The 16,242-nt window shown below is 44.2% G+C and overlaps 1 protein-coding gene across 6 annotated transcripts in view; it reads left to right on the top strand.

Annotated features, from left to right (window-relative positions):
* The window catches only part of SERTAD2 (SERTA domain containing 2), an 83,237-nt gene that overhangs the window by 24,424 nt on the left and 42,571 nt on the right, over nt 1-16,242 (top strand). For 4 of the 6 annotated variants that reach the window (XM_069850093.1, XM_069850097.1, XM_069850095.1 and 1 more), the window contains exon 2: nt 4,000-4,112. The exons of 1 other annotated variant lie outside the window; for it this stretch is intronic. In XM_069850093.1, coding sequence (XP_069706194.1) covers nt 4,099-4,112 — 14 coding nt within the window. In that variant the 5' untranslated portion in view covers nt 4,000-4,098. Of the gene's footprint in view, nt 1-3,995; nt 4,113-16,242 lie in introns of all 6 variants that reach the window. One more of the 6 variants, XM_069850094.1, reaches the window with a different exon arrangement.

The following is a 16,242-nucleotide window of genomic DNA, read 5'->3' as shown; positions in this document are numbered from 1 at the left end:
CGCTAGCCTTGACCTAAACCACAAGTCACAGACACGTTGCAGCATGTTTCTGTGTGCTGCGAACCTGCAGAATGGCCGTTTGGATAGCCAGCCCTGCTTGGCTCTTTTCTTCATGTAACATATTTACTGGACAGCCATTGAGGTTCACTTTGTGATGAGCGAAGCACTAAGCTTAGCTTTAATGTGGCTAGGGATCTAATAAGGTCAAACTATGGAGATAGTCCTAAAAAGGCACTCAGATAGGCTGGACTGTTATCAAGGTGTAGTTTTGGTATGATATTGTCACGGATCTTAAAAGAAACTGTCCTTCCTCAAAGATTCAGCAATTTTTTATCCTGCAGGTTGATATTTTCAAATTTCTGTGTAGCATGAAAATCAAAAGAAAGGGAGTGACGCTGATGTTCTCCTTTAATCACTTCTCAGTACTTGGTAAGACTGCAGGTTCCTGCCTTTGCCCCTTCTGTGCTTCTGTAATGGTTACAACTTTTCTGAATAGAAAAGAGTCATGGTAAGGATCGGCTCTCCCCATGCTTGATTGCAACACGAGATGGGAGCAGATTGCACAAACTGCTTTAGGAAAGACTGAGGGAGGGAGGGTTCTTACCAGTATATTACCACTGGAGCTTTGTTGCTTTATAACACACGAGCTGCTCCCTGACCTGTTCTGTCTCTGCTACTGCATGCACATCAGTGAGTTTAATGAGGTGGAGGACAGTCCTCAGTAGATGTTGGGGATTTGAGGTTGTTTGTTTTAAGAGACTCCTTCAAAATGAAGGAGCAGAATTACTCTTACAACTCACATCGGCTCCATCTAAACTCAAAAATCCGAGAGTAATTCCTAGATTTGGTTTCATACCTGGACCAGCTCCTTACAGCTTATTGGCATAAAGTCTGGGTTTCCAACCAAAGGAGACTAGCAAATGCAAAAAGAAAGGGGGCCACAGTAATTCTGCTTCGTAGCTTAGAGAGAACCACCATGGCCTTTTCTCTTTAATTATTGTTCCCTCCCCCATAGCAGGCACAGGGTCTTGCGGAGCATGTATGTGATGCCTACGCATCCTCTCCCTCGCTCATGTCTCGCTGAATAGAAGACCAGTCCCACCCAGAGGGTTCCCATAGCTTCCCATAGCCTTTTTCTCAGACTGGAACAGTTCTTCTTGTTTGGCCTTTTAAAGGGTAGTATCAAGCACACAAAACTTACTGATGTTTTCTCTTGGCAGCACTGCGAAAGCCCATCAGGGAGGAAGAAATCAAGAAAACCAGAAGAGAGGGTGGGGTAAACTGATGAGCAGGAGGAATCAGACTTTTATGGATCTATGCAGAGGAAAGTAGGGGTTTATGTGCTATTTAGACAGTCAAACAAAGCACGCAGCCCTCTGTTCAGCACCAGGGCTCTGCTGCTCCCCATCACAGCCCCACAGTTTTACCTGTGGAAATGCCTTTAAGATTTTTTTTTCACCCTGAATAAAACAATATGGTTAAAAAAACAACCAACCAAACACAGAAAAAAAACCCCTCAAACAAACCTGAAAAAGGTCTTGCAGCTGAATTGCCTGTTTCTACCACTAAAAACTCAGTTTTCTTGTTACTACAATAATGTGTTGAATTACAATGGCTGAAGAACTTTAATTATGATAGTGATATTTTATTTTTCTTTTTAGTAGCAATAATGGTCAAGCAAAAAACAGCTTTGACTGAGTGACAGTCCTGAGGGGTGCCATCCAGCTCCCCCCAGCCAAGCCCCATCTCCCAATTCTTGATGAAGAAAATGATTTGCTGCCTATTCAAGATGTTTCTTGTCCTCTCTGGTGACAGGCTTAAGTGTTGGTTATATCTGCTGGCCCGAGTTAGCTTCCTCCCTCAGCACTGGTCTCAGGCAGGGCCGCACGGATGAGCCAGCAGCAGTGGGTGGCCTGTGCCAAGCACCCAGTGTGGCTTTTCCAACCAAAGCCTTCAGCAGAGCTGTGCCTGTGATAGCAGCAGCACAGGCTTGACACAACTGACGGGGCTGTGTTTATCTCGTGGTAGTTTCTTGGGCCCTAACGCTCACAAGCGGCAGGGCTTTTTTTTTTTCCTTTTTGAATAATGAATGTTATTTTAAGCAAAACAGCCAAGGGGGATAAACAGATCAACATGTGGATCTGAAAACATTTTCTATTAGCTTTAACTTAGAAAATTACTGTAAATGACAGATATGACAGGGGACACTTTTCTTTCACAATCTGTTCTTTAAGTTGTTTCTGCATTTCAACGACATTTTGTAAGTCGCTAGTTTTTCTTTTTTTAATTTGCTCTGTCAGGTTTCCTTGATGATGGCAATATTTCCAGAGCAACTGGGAGGAAAGGGATACCTGTATATATTTTAACAGGGGCACAGCATCTGTAAAGTCACAAGAAAATGAGCAAACTGTAAAGGATGCAGAACCTGCTGTATTTATTTTGTAGTTTTTTTGCTCCAGAGTTGGCTAGGTTTCCCTGTGGATTGAAGGGACAAAAATATTTTGATTTGTTTTGCTTCTTTTAAAGTAAGAAATAGGTTTCTCAGCTGCCTCCTAAGACTAGTTGGTTGTTTACTTTCAGTTTTTTCACCGCATTGAAAAAAAAAAGAACTTAAAGGAACACGTGGAGATTTGGTCTATTTCATGTTACACATGAAGTCAATGGAAAAAAACCCTGATGTGCATCTAAGTAAAATTGATCTCAGACTTGTGAGCTCCTCACAAGTAGTGATCTTACTGCTTGCTCTTAGGTTGTACGGTACCTGCAATATGTGGAGGAAAAAAAGGCAGTGACATGGTGCTGTGCTTCAGATCCATTTTGGGGGGGAAAGGGGCAGTAAGGACTTCCTGAGGTTCTATGCAATTTCCTGATGTGAGAAGTTTTAAAGACCCTTGTAAAGATTCATTGAGATTTTTCCTGTAATAACATCAAGAGGCAGCCTGAAATGGTACTATCCTATACCTCATTCATATCAGCCTTATACAATAATCTAGTTGTTTCTTCCTTCTAAGTACACACTGAGAGTGTGTGATGATGATCCTGGAGTCTGCAGGTGGCTGCAACAGAGAAGGATTTTCATGGTTTGCTTTTGCTTTCTCTTCCTGTCCCCTCCATCATACATGTTTTTAGAAGGCTGAGTTTCTGATGGACTATTTATTGCAAGATCATTGGAAAGTGAAACTGTGTTCTGGGGCTTTTGTTAATTCTTTTGGTTTTCATAGAGTGCTCCATCAAAGGTACTGTTCTTAATATTAAAAACAACCCAGTGGACTAAGAAATTTTAAATGTCAATCAATAAAAATGAAAACCTGAACTTTATCTGTAGGAAATATTAAGCTGAGTGTTTCTTCCCCCTAACCCTGTCCCTCATAGAATGCCAAATGTAGTCATTCTCCATCATTTAGCAATAGCTCCAATGTCCATCTAGTAGCTGAAAGTTAAAAGATTAGAAATCAAGTTGATAATATAGTTTCTTTCCAAATGCTTCCTCTAAATGATTAATATGGTGTCCCTGAGGAAGTCCCATTATTAAAGCTACATGACTATGAAATCACTTTCACTCTGAGGGGTAGATAGCTGAGAGTTCTGGGATTTTCCTCTTCTGACTCTTACAGCAACCTTTCATTGCAACCATTACAAAGTTCTTTGCAAAACACACACCTCAGAGTTTATATCTTCTCAAATCAAGTCACATTGACAAGGGTGGCAGGAATTGCCACTTGTACTCTAGGCGTACAAACTCAGTCATGTTACTTTTTAATCCTAAAGGTTCCTGTAAACTTTTCCCAAACAGTTTTAGAGCTTCTTCACAATTAAAAACTGAAGACTTTCTGTGCTTTTCAGACTCCTGTTTCCTCATGCTGTATTAATGACGCTAATGGAAATAACACAATGGTTCATACTTCTAATATAGAATTAATCACAGAAGATCCTAATACACTGTGCAAATGACACATACTTGAACACTGGAACTGTTCCTCTCTCCTCTGTCACAGACAGCCTGGCGTGAAGTGGAACACAGCAGCTCTTTGACAGCACAACACCTCATGAGGCACTGGGACCAGAAGTAGGAGAACTTCACTGTGTCCTGTAGAAACTATGAAGAATTTAAGGTAACCCAAAATGGAAGCTGCTCAGGACACGAGGGTTTAACATTTGGTTGATTGAGAGTTTCATTTCTCTGCAAAGTGCACACTGTTGGTTCAGGGTCTTTTTCCCCCTGAGTTATGAAAACCTGTGCATTCTTTGGTTCAACTTTCTTTACTCCAGGTTTGCTTAGAGGGCAGTTGGTGAGCCAAGGCATAGGGTATGCAAGGCAATGTACAAGGTGCTTTGCCTTATCCCCTCTTATATGGTAGCGTGCTATCTGCTTTGAAAGTGGAGTTATCTGTGTTGCATAAGGGCATCTTATGCCTCCTTCGGTATCTACACAGAGTTGTTAGGCTGTAAGATACTGCGCTGCAGATAGCAGCTGGGTGACTGTACAGCAGCTTCCCTGGGGGTAGGCGGTCCATGAGAGAGAAGAGCAATGCAGCTACATCCCTACCAGTTCTAGTATCTGCAGCACTTGGATCTTTCCCTGGGGGCCTCTCCTTTGCAGTATTGACCCAACCTGACCCTGCTTGCCTTGCAGGAACTGCCTAGATTGCAGCTAAAGGTGGTGTGGCTGTAGGCATGAAAGTGTAAGGTCTGACACTGATTGTATCAATGAGCAGGAAGCCTCATACTGCTCTCTGTGTTCTTAATGAATGCTGAAGCCAAAACATTCATACATTTTTCTTCTCATCTGTAATCAGTACAGTATATTTAAGAGTTGTTTAAAAACTACATGATAAAAAAAAAGCCGAAACACCTTAATTAAATCATTGTTCTTGTTCAGGATGGGCATTAAGGCAAGCAGAATACCCTCTTGGTTTTCTGTGACAGGATCATTCAGCCTTAAATTGAAGTGACCTCATTCTGGAGGGATGCAAGGAGCTCAGGCTCTGGATTTTTTTCCTACCATGGTTGCTGATGATTTTTATACTGTTGGCAGAATGTTGAGTAGGTGATGTACCAAAAATCTTGCAGGGACAATAATCACCTATCAATTCACTCAAAGGAAGCTCTGTGTTCCAAGGAGAAGAGAATGTCTTTGGATCTTGGTTGTTTCAACTTGGGCTTTGGTATGTAGTTTCAGTCTGGTCCCTTGAGCTGCCTATTTCTGACAGTGACTTCACATTTCAGTGTTTTGTCAGTTGATTTGATTTTGCATAAAGGGTCAGGTTTTTTCCTCAGTTATGGCCGGATAGTGCTGATGCTTTTAGTAGGACTGGTTTTGGGGTATAACTCAAGGTATAAAATGATCCTTTGTGTTTAGGTGTACGTGAGCACAGAAGTATTTTTAGTGACATGTTTGCACTTGAAGTGCATGCTCTTCTTAAAGCATTGGTTTTGTTGAGTTATAGATACCAAAACCACTTTCTCTTCTGTTTTCCTCTTTCTGTTCCAGAAACTGACTGGTCAAGATCTGTTTGACTTCAGGTTTTCTTTTTAATAAATTTTTCATCACCTTAGCACTTCCTGGAGTGAACTGGGCAAATTTCAGCAGTGATTTAAATGAGCCCAGGATAGACTCAGTGTGCAAAGATGGCAGAAGATATTTTCCTTCACATAACTGAAGATAGAAGTGTGTCTATAAGACTTGCCACTGCCTAGAGACAGAGACTTGGGATAATTCAGCAGGAGCACAGACATCTAAAGAGAGAGACAATTACCAATAACTAGACATACAAAATTAAACCAAACTGGTGGTTCTAGTTTCAGGTAGTAACTCTACTGGTTTGGCACGGCAGAGACACTGTACCCAGGGAGTGTTAAGTTATAGTGCCAGCAATGGCTTTCCAAGTACCACTCAGACAGCCACAATTGATTGATTTTGCTCCTCTAATTTTCACTTCTTTTGATCAGTGGGAAAAAACAGATTCCTCTAAGCCAAGATGCCAAACCCCACTATCTTGCAGTTGCAAGCAAAGCCTGGTTCTCTCCAAACTGCATTGCGATTTGTTGTATCATGAGTGACTCACGGCCTAATTAAACAGTCTGAAAAAGAATACAATCCCAGCATTAGCTGCATTTTTACTAAGCATATCCAAGAATTTTTTAGTCTCTTGGAAAGCCAGATATGTGGTGTTAAGTCATCTGCCTGTCTGACATCAGATTGCCAGACCATGAGCGGTGTCTGTCATGAGCATGCAGGGCTGGGTTGTCCTGTGAGCATGCTGGATGGCTGCTCTGGAAGGGGAAATTTCTAGGGCTTGTCAACATGTACTCGCACCTATGTGTTCATCAGGCCCTCAGTTCTCAGATGTGCACCTCTGTGTGACTGTATGAGAAAAAACAGCTCTAGAAAGTAAAGCTTCTGATTCTCTTGTGCAACTGTAATGGAGGAAGGAAGCGCAAAATGTTTTTTTCTTAGCAGAATAATGTGAGGAGGCTCAGCCCTGTGTTTGCAGTGAATAACTTCTTGGTGGTGAAATGAAGTAATGAAAACCACTCAATTCTGGGGTGCAGAGCAGAACCCCAGTGAATCTTTTGGCTTGGGGAGAGGAAAGCAGTGACTGCATTACCATCCTGCAATTGCTGTGATTATATTCTCATCTTGGGAGCTCCTTTATTGAAGGTTGCTTGTCTCTAGGTAACTCCTCAGTGTAGGAACAAGAAAACTACACTCCTCTGCAAGTTGCTGCAGCAGGTATAAGCAGGAGCATCCTGCCACATCCAGTCCTCGCCTTCCTGAGGCTCCGTGGTCACTTCAGCCCATATTACACACGAGGGCTGAGGAGGTGCAGTGCTGGCTATCCAGGAGCCCCAAACCTATTAACTAGACCCACTAGGGTGACTTTGGTGTCACCCCTTTGCTGGTGAGGTTTAGGGAATTTGCTGGCCTGTCTGCAGGTGTTAAAAGGCTTTGTTACTTCACTTCTGTCTTGACTGATTTCCCTCTGAAAGCAAGGTAGCACTGCAGCTGCATGTGGCTCAGGGTGAGTTGCCTAATCTGCGTGCTGCTTTGAAGCCTCCTGGATTTTGCCGTCTCCAGGAAAACTAGGTCCGTAATAGTAATCTGCTCCATCTGACTTAAAGCTGTAGGATGCTTTCTTTTCTTCTTGCTGCATCCTTCTTACCTTTATTCAATAATTAGGCAGTGGGTGCTTTCTGTAGTTGGTGCTTCCCTCCCCTGTTCCCTTGCTATTGAGCGCACATCACATGATAACAGGCCTCACCCAGACCCGAGCGGCTGCCTATCGCAGCATGTCGTCAGCTGGCACCGTTCCCAATTCTCCAGAGCTGGCAACTGTCCTCTTTTCTTTGAGCTCTGATAACGGGAACAGATTAGCGGTGGGAGCAGCCGGAGCACCGCTTTATGGGGCTTTACTCCTGTATACCTCCGGTTTTCCACAAATCTTGCCAAGTGAGTTTCCTGATCATGGGCTGTGTCATTTGCTGTTCGCCCCTTCCCTGCCCCCACCCATTTCCTGACATCACTTTTATTTTAAATCCCTCTGTAGCAGTGGTCAAGTTCTGCTGGGACACTCCACCCAGGACTTCCGAATGCAGTAAATCTTGCTGACCGGGGGACTTGTATGGTATATGGAGCTAGAAGAACTACACAGCTTTGCTGAGACTAGGAAAGAAATCAAAATAAAATTAATAAGAATGTGGAACTCTTTTTTTTTTTTCTTTGCCTTTTTTTTCTTCCCATGCTGTGTAAACTCTGGTGAGACTGTTCTACCTTCAGTAGAAACAAACAAACAAAAATCTTAGTTTGTTTCTGCTGCAATGTCCTGCAGTGATTTTCAAATCATCTGGCAGAAAGGAATAAATAAAATGCATTCTTATTGCTTTAAGTGGTCCACTCACGGTTCCTTTCTGGTCTGTCATCATCATCTTATGAAATGCTGTGGGCAGTGTTTAGTTTGCCAGTTGTTATAGGTCTGGCCTTGGAGGTAGGGGCTGAAACTGTCTGAAACAAAGGTTTGCAGTTCTGCTGTTACGATAATCCCTTGGCAATCTTACTGTGATATACCATGCTAAAGGAGGGCGATTTTATTCATAAAGAAAAGTTGGAGCCCCCACTGATGTTATGACCAGCTACTTTTCTGCGGAGGTCCCTAAGAGCCAGGATTTCCTGACTTTCCTGGCATTTGGGCTTGTCCCATGTGCCTGCTGATTCGAATCATAAAAGCAGACAAAGGCTGTTTTTTGTTCTCTGCATTTCTGCTAAGCATGGACACTGGGAGTAAAAGGACATGTCAAATTTTGAGCATCATTTTTCCTAGTGTAAAGTCGAAGTCCTTACAGCTTCATAACTGGGAGAGGGATCAGATGGATTTGAGTCAGATATGTTTATAACTGGTCCCAGCATGCTCCTGTTCATAAGAAAACAAATTTATTTAAACAGTGGGCAATTGATGGAATTTATAGCCCAGTGCTATGTGCTACAGGATTAATAAGCAGTGTCCAGTAGGATACCAGCAATTTGCTGCCCTGAAACACTGCTTGGGATCAAAGCGTCTGTCTGCCATAGTGCCCATGAGCTATGGATGGTGACCAGACATTCTTGCAGCCCGGGGCACATTTGCTGCTCTTTCACAGGGAGGAGAGAAAGACTGAGGGGAGTAACTTCTGTGTGAAGTGCCCTCAGGTCCTTTCTTCCAGATCCGTTGTCTGATGCAACTCTCTTCTGCTTACCTCTGCCTCCTTGCCCTTACCCAGCAGTTGAATCTTTTGCTCACTTTCTATCAGTCTAAAGATACCTTCCATCATAGTGTAGTGTCAAGAGCCCCGAAGAGAAACAATGCCTGTTGGAAGAAGATATCTTGTGTTGATTTATCTGGCTTTGATGAATACTGCAGGAGTGATACTTGATGGTAAAAGTTATACGGGACATAGCCTGTTTCTTGGCAGGGGACATCACAGTTGTTCTGGATGTTCCACCATCATGCTGGGGCAGATGTTCCTTTTCATTTTTGTCTGTTCTATATTTTTAATCATCTGTGGTTACCTCCCTCACAGTGGATGGAATTGCAGCATGGCACTTGATCTGAATTATTTTTATTATGTCCCGTGGCAAAGCACAGTGATCCATCGTGAGTGGAGCATGTTTGTGTGATACCCTTTACAACCTTGTCTTCCACACTTTAGTGTGGCTCTCAGGTTACTTCCAGGGGAAGTTCCAGGGACTGACTGTTGTGGGATGCAACGTCACAAATGCGCTAGGACCAATCTGTGTCCACAGGAGTTGATTCCTGCGTGTCCTCCCCAGAAGTGACACACGGTGGGTATTTTGCTACTTACACTTGCAAATAATATCAATGTGGAAGGAGCTCTGAGCTTTTGGGAGAAGAGGGTTAGGATTCAAAATGATGACCAGGTGGAGAAATCAGCTGGAAGAAAGAAGAGGTGATTCAGAAAAGAGTGAGCATAAAGTTGTAAACTTAGGTGAGAATAAGGGACTGCTCAGATACAAAATGGGAGATGGTTGGCTAAGCAGTAGCTCTGCAGAAAGGTGCTGGAGGTGATGGTGGATTCCAGGCTGACTGTGAGTCACCAGGCTCATACAGTTGTGCAGAGGGCAAGCTGGAGTTCTTAAGCAAGAGAGGGTGCAGCGATCCTTCCATTGAACTCAGCTTGGTGAGGTCTCAGCTGGAGCTGTTTTTCCCATTGCAGGAGAGTTGTCTCTTGTCCTGGAAGCCAAGGAAAGCTGAAAAGCTGACCTGCTTCTCTGGTCAATACATGTAATGGCAAAGCTTGCCCCATGCTCTCACACTTGAGAAGGCAGCAGATCAATATCCAGGTGTGGCTCCACAAATCCTTGGTCAGAGATATGCTCTGACATCAGGCAATGATAGTTTTGGCTCCTGACGCAGGGGAGTTAACATTCACGTTTGACTTGCACAAGAAGGCCAGTCATTTTTCTCCAGGAGTCTGAAGGCACGGGAGGTGACCAGGGAAAAAGCAAGAGTACTGCTTGAGACTTGCTGCACGACTTGGTGGTAAGAGCACACAGATGTGGGCTCTCAGGATATGACAGACATGTCCTGACAGATGACCAGCAGTCAAAAGGTGATGGTCACATCACTGTGAGGGGATCACTCCCATCTTTAAGGGAAGTTTTCGTCTTGGGGATGGGCTTGCTCTCCTCCACCATGCAGCAGCTACTGCAGCAAAGCAGTATTAGGAAGTAACATTTTAGCTGGTTTCCACGTGATTAGTCCTGCTTGTGGGAGGGGGGAAGGGCCTCACTCTCTTATTAATCATTCCTTCTTCCCTCCTCCCATCTGCTCAGTGATTTTCTCACTCTTGCATAGACCACTAATATTTGATCACTTTATTTCTCTGTCTCTCTCCCTTTCCTTGTTGATTCTTTGCTTGAGTCTCTGCTCTCCCTGCTCCTAGCTTCTTGCAGAGATGCTACACAATGACCTGATTCTCTCCCCTAGCACCCTTAAAAAAAAGGAAAAAAAGAAAAAAAAAAAAAGGAAGAAAGGAAAAACACACCAAAGTGTCTAGTGCTTCATTCCACTCTCCCTGGCCATTATGCTTTTCCTAGTGGTCAGCACCTTCATCCAAAGTTGTGCAGCACATGTAGGCAGTGCCTGCTTCCCTATCCTCCCCTTCATGCCCTCCCCAGAGACTGCAAGCTTGACTCCTCCTCCACCTCCTTCTCTTCCAGCTGCTTTCACTAGCCTCCTAGCTCGTCTTGGCAATGAGGAGCCCGGACATCTGTAGAAGCAGCTGGAAGCAAGATGGAGAGCCAATATCCTGCAGCTCATCAGATCTCTACAAACCTCAGCTCAGGAACAAACTGCTTAATTCACTGTGTTTTTGTACTATTTAGTTTGCGCTGCACACACTGCTTTTCTCACCATCCTGACAAAGCTATGACTCTCGATATGTATGATATCATAGCCATAACTCATTGTTTTAGAAATCTTGTAGCCAGTCTGTAAAAATGAGTATTCTTATGCTATATGGAAGAATGCAAAGGTAAGCTTTGTTTCTACCTGGATCTTCAGCATTACCTCCCAGTGTCATCATGTGGCTCTAAGGACAGTATTTAATCCTGCATTAATTAAAATTTGGCCTCTGTCAAACAACCATGGTACCACAAATTCATATTCCTGAAAATGCAGCAAAAGTATCTTTACGGGTTCCCTGTCAGTTTCCTACCTGATTTACATCAAAACCTTCTTCTGAAGATGACTCCAGTGATGTTCTGAAAGGTGACAGTTATCTTTCCCTGTACACACGAGGAGCCACTGTTAAACTGAGCGCAGCGGGGCTGATCCTTCCCCAAAAGAAGCAAAAGAGGTGCAGGATTCTTGCTACTGTTCGTGGGGTGGGGGAAGCTCACGGCTGTCAGGAGTTACAGCGCTTTGCAGCAGGGCTTTTGGGGATGGGCCCCCGAAGGGGAGCTTGCGAGTCGTGTTGCCGTGAAAAGCCTCACAGCATGTTACATGATGCAAGCTACTTGGCAAATGCTGTAATTGTGTCACTGAAATGGCTGAGCCACAATGCTCAGGGAGAAGATTTTGCCTTGTGAGCTTGTGACCACACTGTACCCTTCCCTGATGCACGAGGGCAGTCTGGGAATGCCGATGATGCTGCATGCTGATGTGAGTTTGGGGGGAGCTTCTTGTACTCTGTTTGGGGCTTTGAAATTTGCTGGTTGCGTGGCTGAGAGCATGTAACAAGACATATAACTAGAGAGATACTTGAAAAATATTTTTCAGGAGACTTGGAAGATGTGTGATGATTAGGGACAACATTTCTGCAAAGCCTTCAGCCTGGCATCCTGTTTTACTCTTGCAACAAACTGCAGTTACGCGGAAAAGTGGCTGTTGGCATTTTTAGTATCACATTCCCTCAGCAGCTAGTGGTAGCTGTTTGCTTTTAATGTTATTATTTGCACCCACAGCAGCTGGAACTGGGAGGTATAAAGTAAAGGGAATAGCCTTAGAAATCAGGCTTCAGGCCTGATTCCGGGTCAGACTTCAACCCCCCAGCTCTGACAGGGCTGAGTAGTGCTTTGTAGCACTGGTGTAGGTATGTATGTGTAGGTACACAGAGCCTACATGCGTTGTTCCTGTCAGGTGTTAAAGTCCAGTGCAAAGCAAATACAATTTGCAAGTAGCCCTGAGATGTGTCTCTCTTATTATTTTTTTTTTTCCCTGTCTCTAAACCTTTGCTGCGAAACAGAGCTCTCATATTTTCCATTCCTAATTCAAGAGCTGGAGGGATCACTGAAGCCAGGTATCAAATTACAAGAGAATGAGTGAAGACATTTGGTTGCAGCTTCATCGGCTCACACAGTACACCCAAGCGACTGCCTTTATCAGCCCCCAAGTCAATATTAAAACTATGTAAGGGAAATCGTCTTTTCTCTGAGTTTGTCCTTGGGAAGGCCGGTGTCTTCAAGGCAAGTTCCCACCAGTAGAGGTGTGTGAGGGCTGGGGAGAGGAGGAAGGAAAAATCCTTTAATGTTCAAAAAAGCATCTCATCCCTAGTACAGTAAATGTTGTTCCTACTCATCTGAGCTACTAAAAAAAATCAAACCCAACAAGTTTCAACAATAGCAATTTTCAAATGAAATCCTTTGAATGGGTAATGTGTGTAGCTTAAAATGAAAATATGACTCAGCTAGGAATTGTTACTATTACTGGTACTGTTTTAGCTTTTAAACCAAGTCTGCTTCAGACATTTGGCACGTCCTTGGTTGTGATTGGAGGCTGATTAGAGGTGGTGGCGAAATATCCTTTATGGCCTGACTAATTCAAACTTAGATCTTTTCTGCTGAAATTGAGATTTGCGAAGTTAGACATGAATTTGGGCAAAGTTTTCAAGGTGTAAAAGAAAGCCAAATGCCTGTATCCTGTGTTTTCCCCTTCTCATTACCTTTTTTTCCCCCTGCCTCTTTGCTAGCATTTATTTTCTTGTTAGTGTCTTCCAGACCACGTTTTTTCCTCAGACAGAGCTTGTTCACTTCCATGTTTGGATGCTTTCTTCAAACTTTTAAGTTTCTCTTGGATTCTTGAACTGGTGCATGTGTTTGGCTGTTTCCTGACTGGTTTGTCCCACCAAAACAGAGAGCCTCCTCACCCTCTTTTCCTTTCCTGTATATTCTCTTGGTCTTTCCCCTGCACACTGGTTTACCTTCCCCCGTTCTCCATGTGTTACTCCTTCTCATTCCTTAGTTGCACTTGCCTGGCTGGAAGAAGTCTACAGCCAGCTCCTCTACCGTTTCCCCACTGTGCCTTCCCTCAGTAGAGCTGATGGGAAATGCTGTATTTCCCCCTTCCCTCCTCTCACCACCCTGTTCCTCTCCTGCTTCTCTTTCTCGTATAGGTCAGTGAAAAACACTTAATGAAAAGGACTTTGACTGAGAGAGGAGCAGAACAAACTAAAGTTATTTCCCTGTCTGTATTTTCTACTGTCTGCCTCTTCCTGTGAGCAGGTACTCAGTACTGTGCCTTTGAAGCTGGATATTCTTTGGAGTCTGTAGAGAGATTAATTTTTGAAAGGGTAGTAGTGGACTGACATTTAATTTCCTTATTTAAGCGTGACTGTTACCCATGTGCTGGAGACCACATGTGACTTACAACGCCTGCTCTCTGCGCTTCCTCAGTTTTTCTGCCCGACCTTCAGTTCACATTTTGGTGGCTATCTTCACCATGAAAAGAGGTAGAAATTGTGTTCCCTTTCACATTGAAAGGTTAGGTTAAAATTAAAACATGTACAGAGCTGCCGAAGCTCTAGGACTCATCTCCAACAACCCCAAATGCCACCTTACACTCAACTTCGAGGCTTTTCAGAGAGCTGAAAAGGGGAATTTCAGTGTTGTATGCAGGCATTTTGTTTCCTGCTGCCTGTGTGGCAGTTGTGAAGGTGTCCCTAAGCTGTAGTAGTTGTTAGTGTATGATTGCTGTATTGAGATTCTCTGTGAACTGTGTGAACCCTAAATGTGAACCAAGTACATAAAAGCATACTGAGATGAGAGAGGAAAACATAAATTAATCTGTGTATTTTCAGCTTATCTGTCTTTTTTTTTACCCAGTGTAGTGGACAGGGATTTGTTGTGTGTGCTGCTTGTGAACTGCGTTACATGAACAAAAAGCATCCATGCAATATTAAAGACACAAATTGAATTAAAACTGTTGAGCTCTTCCCCTCCTCCTGCCACTTTTCCAGGCCCATTTTTTCCTGTGTGGTCTGCGTGTTGCTTGCATGCTTCCAGTGCTCAATGAAACATGCAGCATTTCTGGATAACAGACAAAACAGAATTAGGTGCTTTGTTGTTACCCATATGTCCAACGCTAAGGATAAGAAAAGACTTGTCTTTTCCCTCCCTCCTCTCCACAGACCTTCAGCGCAAGGAGTCAGAGTTTGAAGAAGTTGGGGGGAAACCTCAAGGGAGTCCAAGATCTTCTTACATCTGTGTAATTCATAGTGGGAGCGATGTGATGTAACACTGAGCTCAGGCACTGTGCTCATACAACTTTGGGTCTGGGTGAGAGGAAGAAATGCCGTGAGACAGCCTCTTGTCAGGAGCTTTTCCCTGCAGTCCTCCAGACAGGCTGGCTGTATTCCTGAAAGACAGGTCATATCCTGCCAGACATGAGAGACATGGAGTGAGGCTGCACAGTCTGTGCTCTGCAGGTCTGCAGACTAGATAGGTCCTTTGAGCCTTTGCTCATGAATAAGGACGCACTCTGAAAGGTCCTTTATGTAGGTGCCTTCCTGTAGGGGAGGAAAAAAGAAGCCTAAGTAACCTTCCTCTTCTTCCACCTTGCCCTACAAATGCTTCCCATGGCTGCTAACCCTTTACTGGGAAGCACAAGGCCCTCCAAGGGGCTGTGGATCGGTGGCGGTGAGTGCTTGCTCTAGGGTAGCCTGAAGAGCCAAGTCACCTTTGAGAAACAGAGGAGGATACGCAGATGATACTGGAACGCCCTGTCATGCACCCTGGTGCTCAGGAAGGGATATTACTAGAGAGCTCTAACAGGCAAAGCTCAGATGAGCAAATACAGATGTCAAACATATTTTCTAGCCATCCAAGCTGTCCCTTAACAGAGGCATCAGAAAGAAATGTGCATTTATGTTGTCTGCAACTGAAAATGTAGCCCCAAACTCCAAATTGCTGGTTTAGCTGCTGTGTCGGATGGATTGTGTGATACAAACACACATCCTCTTCTGTCAGTGTGTGAGGCTCCTGCTGCAAGTTAAAAATGACACTTGGGTTGGGACAGCTTAAAAGGGCTCATCTACCTGTGCTGTTAGTCACTGCCCATCCTTTACTCATGCAGAGCTGTGCATGAGTTTCCAAGTGGCTGCTGTAGCTCACAGTCTGACCCCAGATGTGCAAGCCTTGCCTTGTCACAGCCAAGTGGATATAGCACCATCAGATTTCCTCTGTGCCACCTCTTGATGGTTTCTGCACCAGCCATACTTGGCTTACAAGCTTAAAACCCTGATCCTAACTACTTATGCGGTGTTAGCCGTGATAAGCAACCAGCAGCTGCCTAAGCTCCGCCACGTCTTTCCCTAGCTCTGAGCCTGGCTTGCAGGCCCTGTGGGCCAGGGTTTGCTCCCTGTTGGCCCTGGTGTATCAGGTGGCGTGAAGGCAAAGGATGGCATTTAGGAGACTGATGACCTGTGCTAGAGGTGGCACAAAGGCAGGTAGGGCACAGGAGGGGGGCCAACTCTGGCCTGGCAAAGACCGCTGGCAGTGGTGCGGCCATTGAATAGGACACATGGAACAGCCATCTCCCACTTTAAACACGAGGGAGAGAAGGACGGGAGCAGGCAAGAGCAGAATTGCATTTTAAGCCTCACAAACATTATGTGCATTGTTCAGATGTTTGCGGAGTGGTTTTTACTTTCAGAGCCTTCCAGAACTGCTGCATTGGGGTCCTAATAATTTGTTTTCCTACACGTGTTGGCAGATGGTCAGGCAAAGAGCCTGCTGAGCATGGTGCATGCTTGAGGGCAGTGATTCTGAGGCAATTTGTTGAGATTATCTGATATTTCACGTTTTCTGTAATTTTGTGTGTGTGTGTGTGAAGAGAGTATTTAAAACTTGTAGACAATAGTTTGTTGGGTTGCAGGGAATGAAACCCCTAATGAATAGTCCATTGTTTACATCCATTTGAGGCTGTTTCTTTCCTGAATTAGTGCCATGAAACAGAGCTTGCAACTCTGTTG

The sequence above is a fragment of the Phaenicophaeus curvirostris genome, chromosome 2, assembly GCF_032191515.1.
Source record: "Phaenicophaeus curvirostris isolate KB17595 chromosome 2, BPBGC_Pcur_1.0, whole genome shotgun sequence".
Classification (NCBI taxonomy): domain Eukaryota; kingdom Metazoa; phylum Chordata; class Aves; order Cuculiformes; family Cuculidae; genus Phaenicophaeus; species Phaenicophaeus curvirostris.
This window is presented reverse-complemented; position numbering and strand designations above follow the sequence as displayed.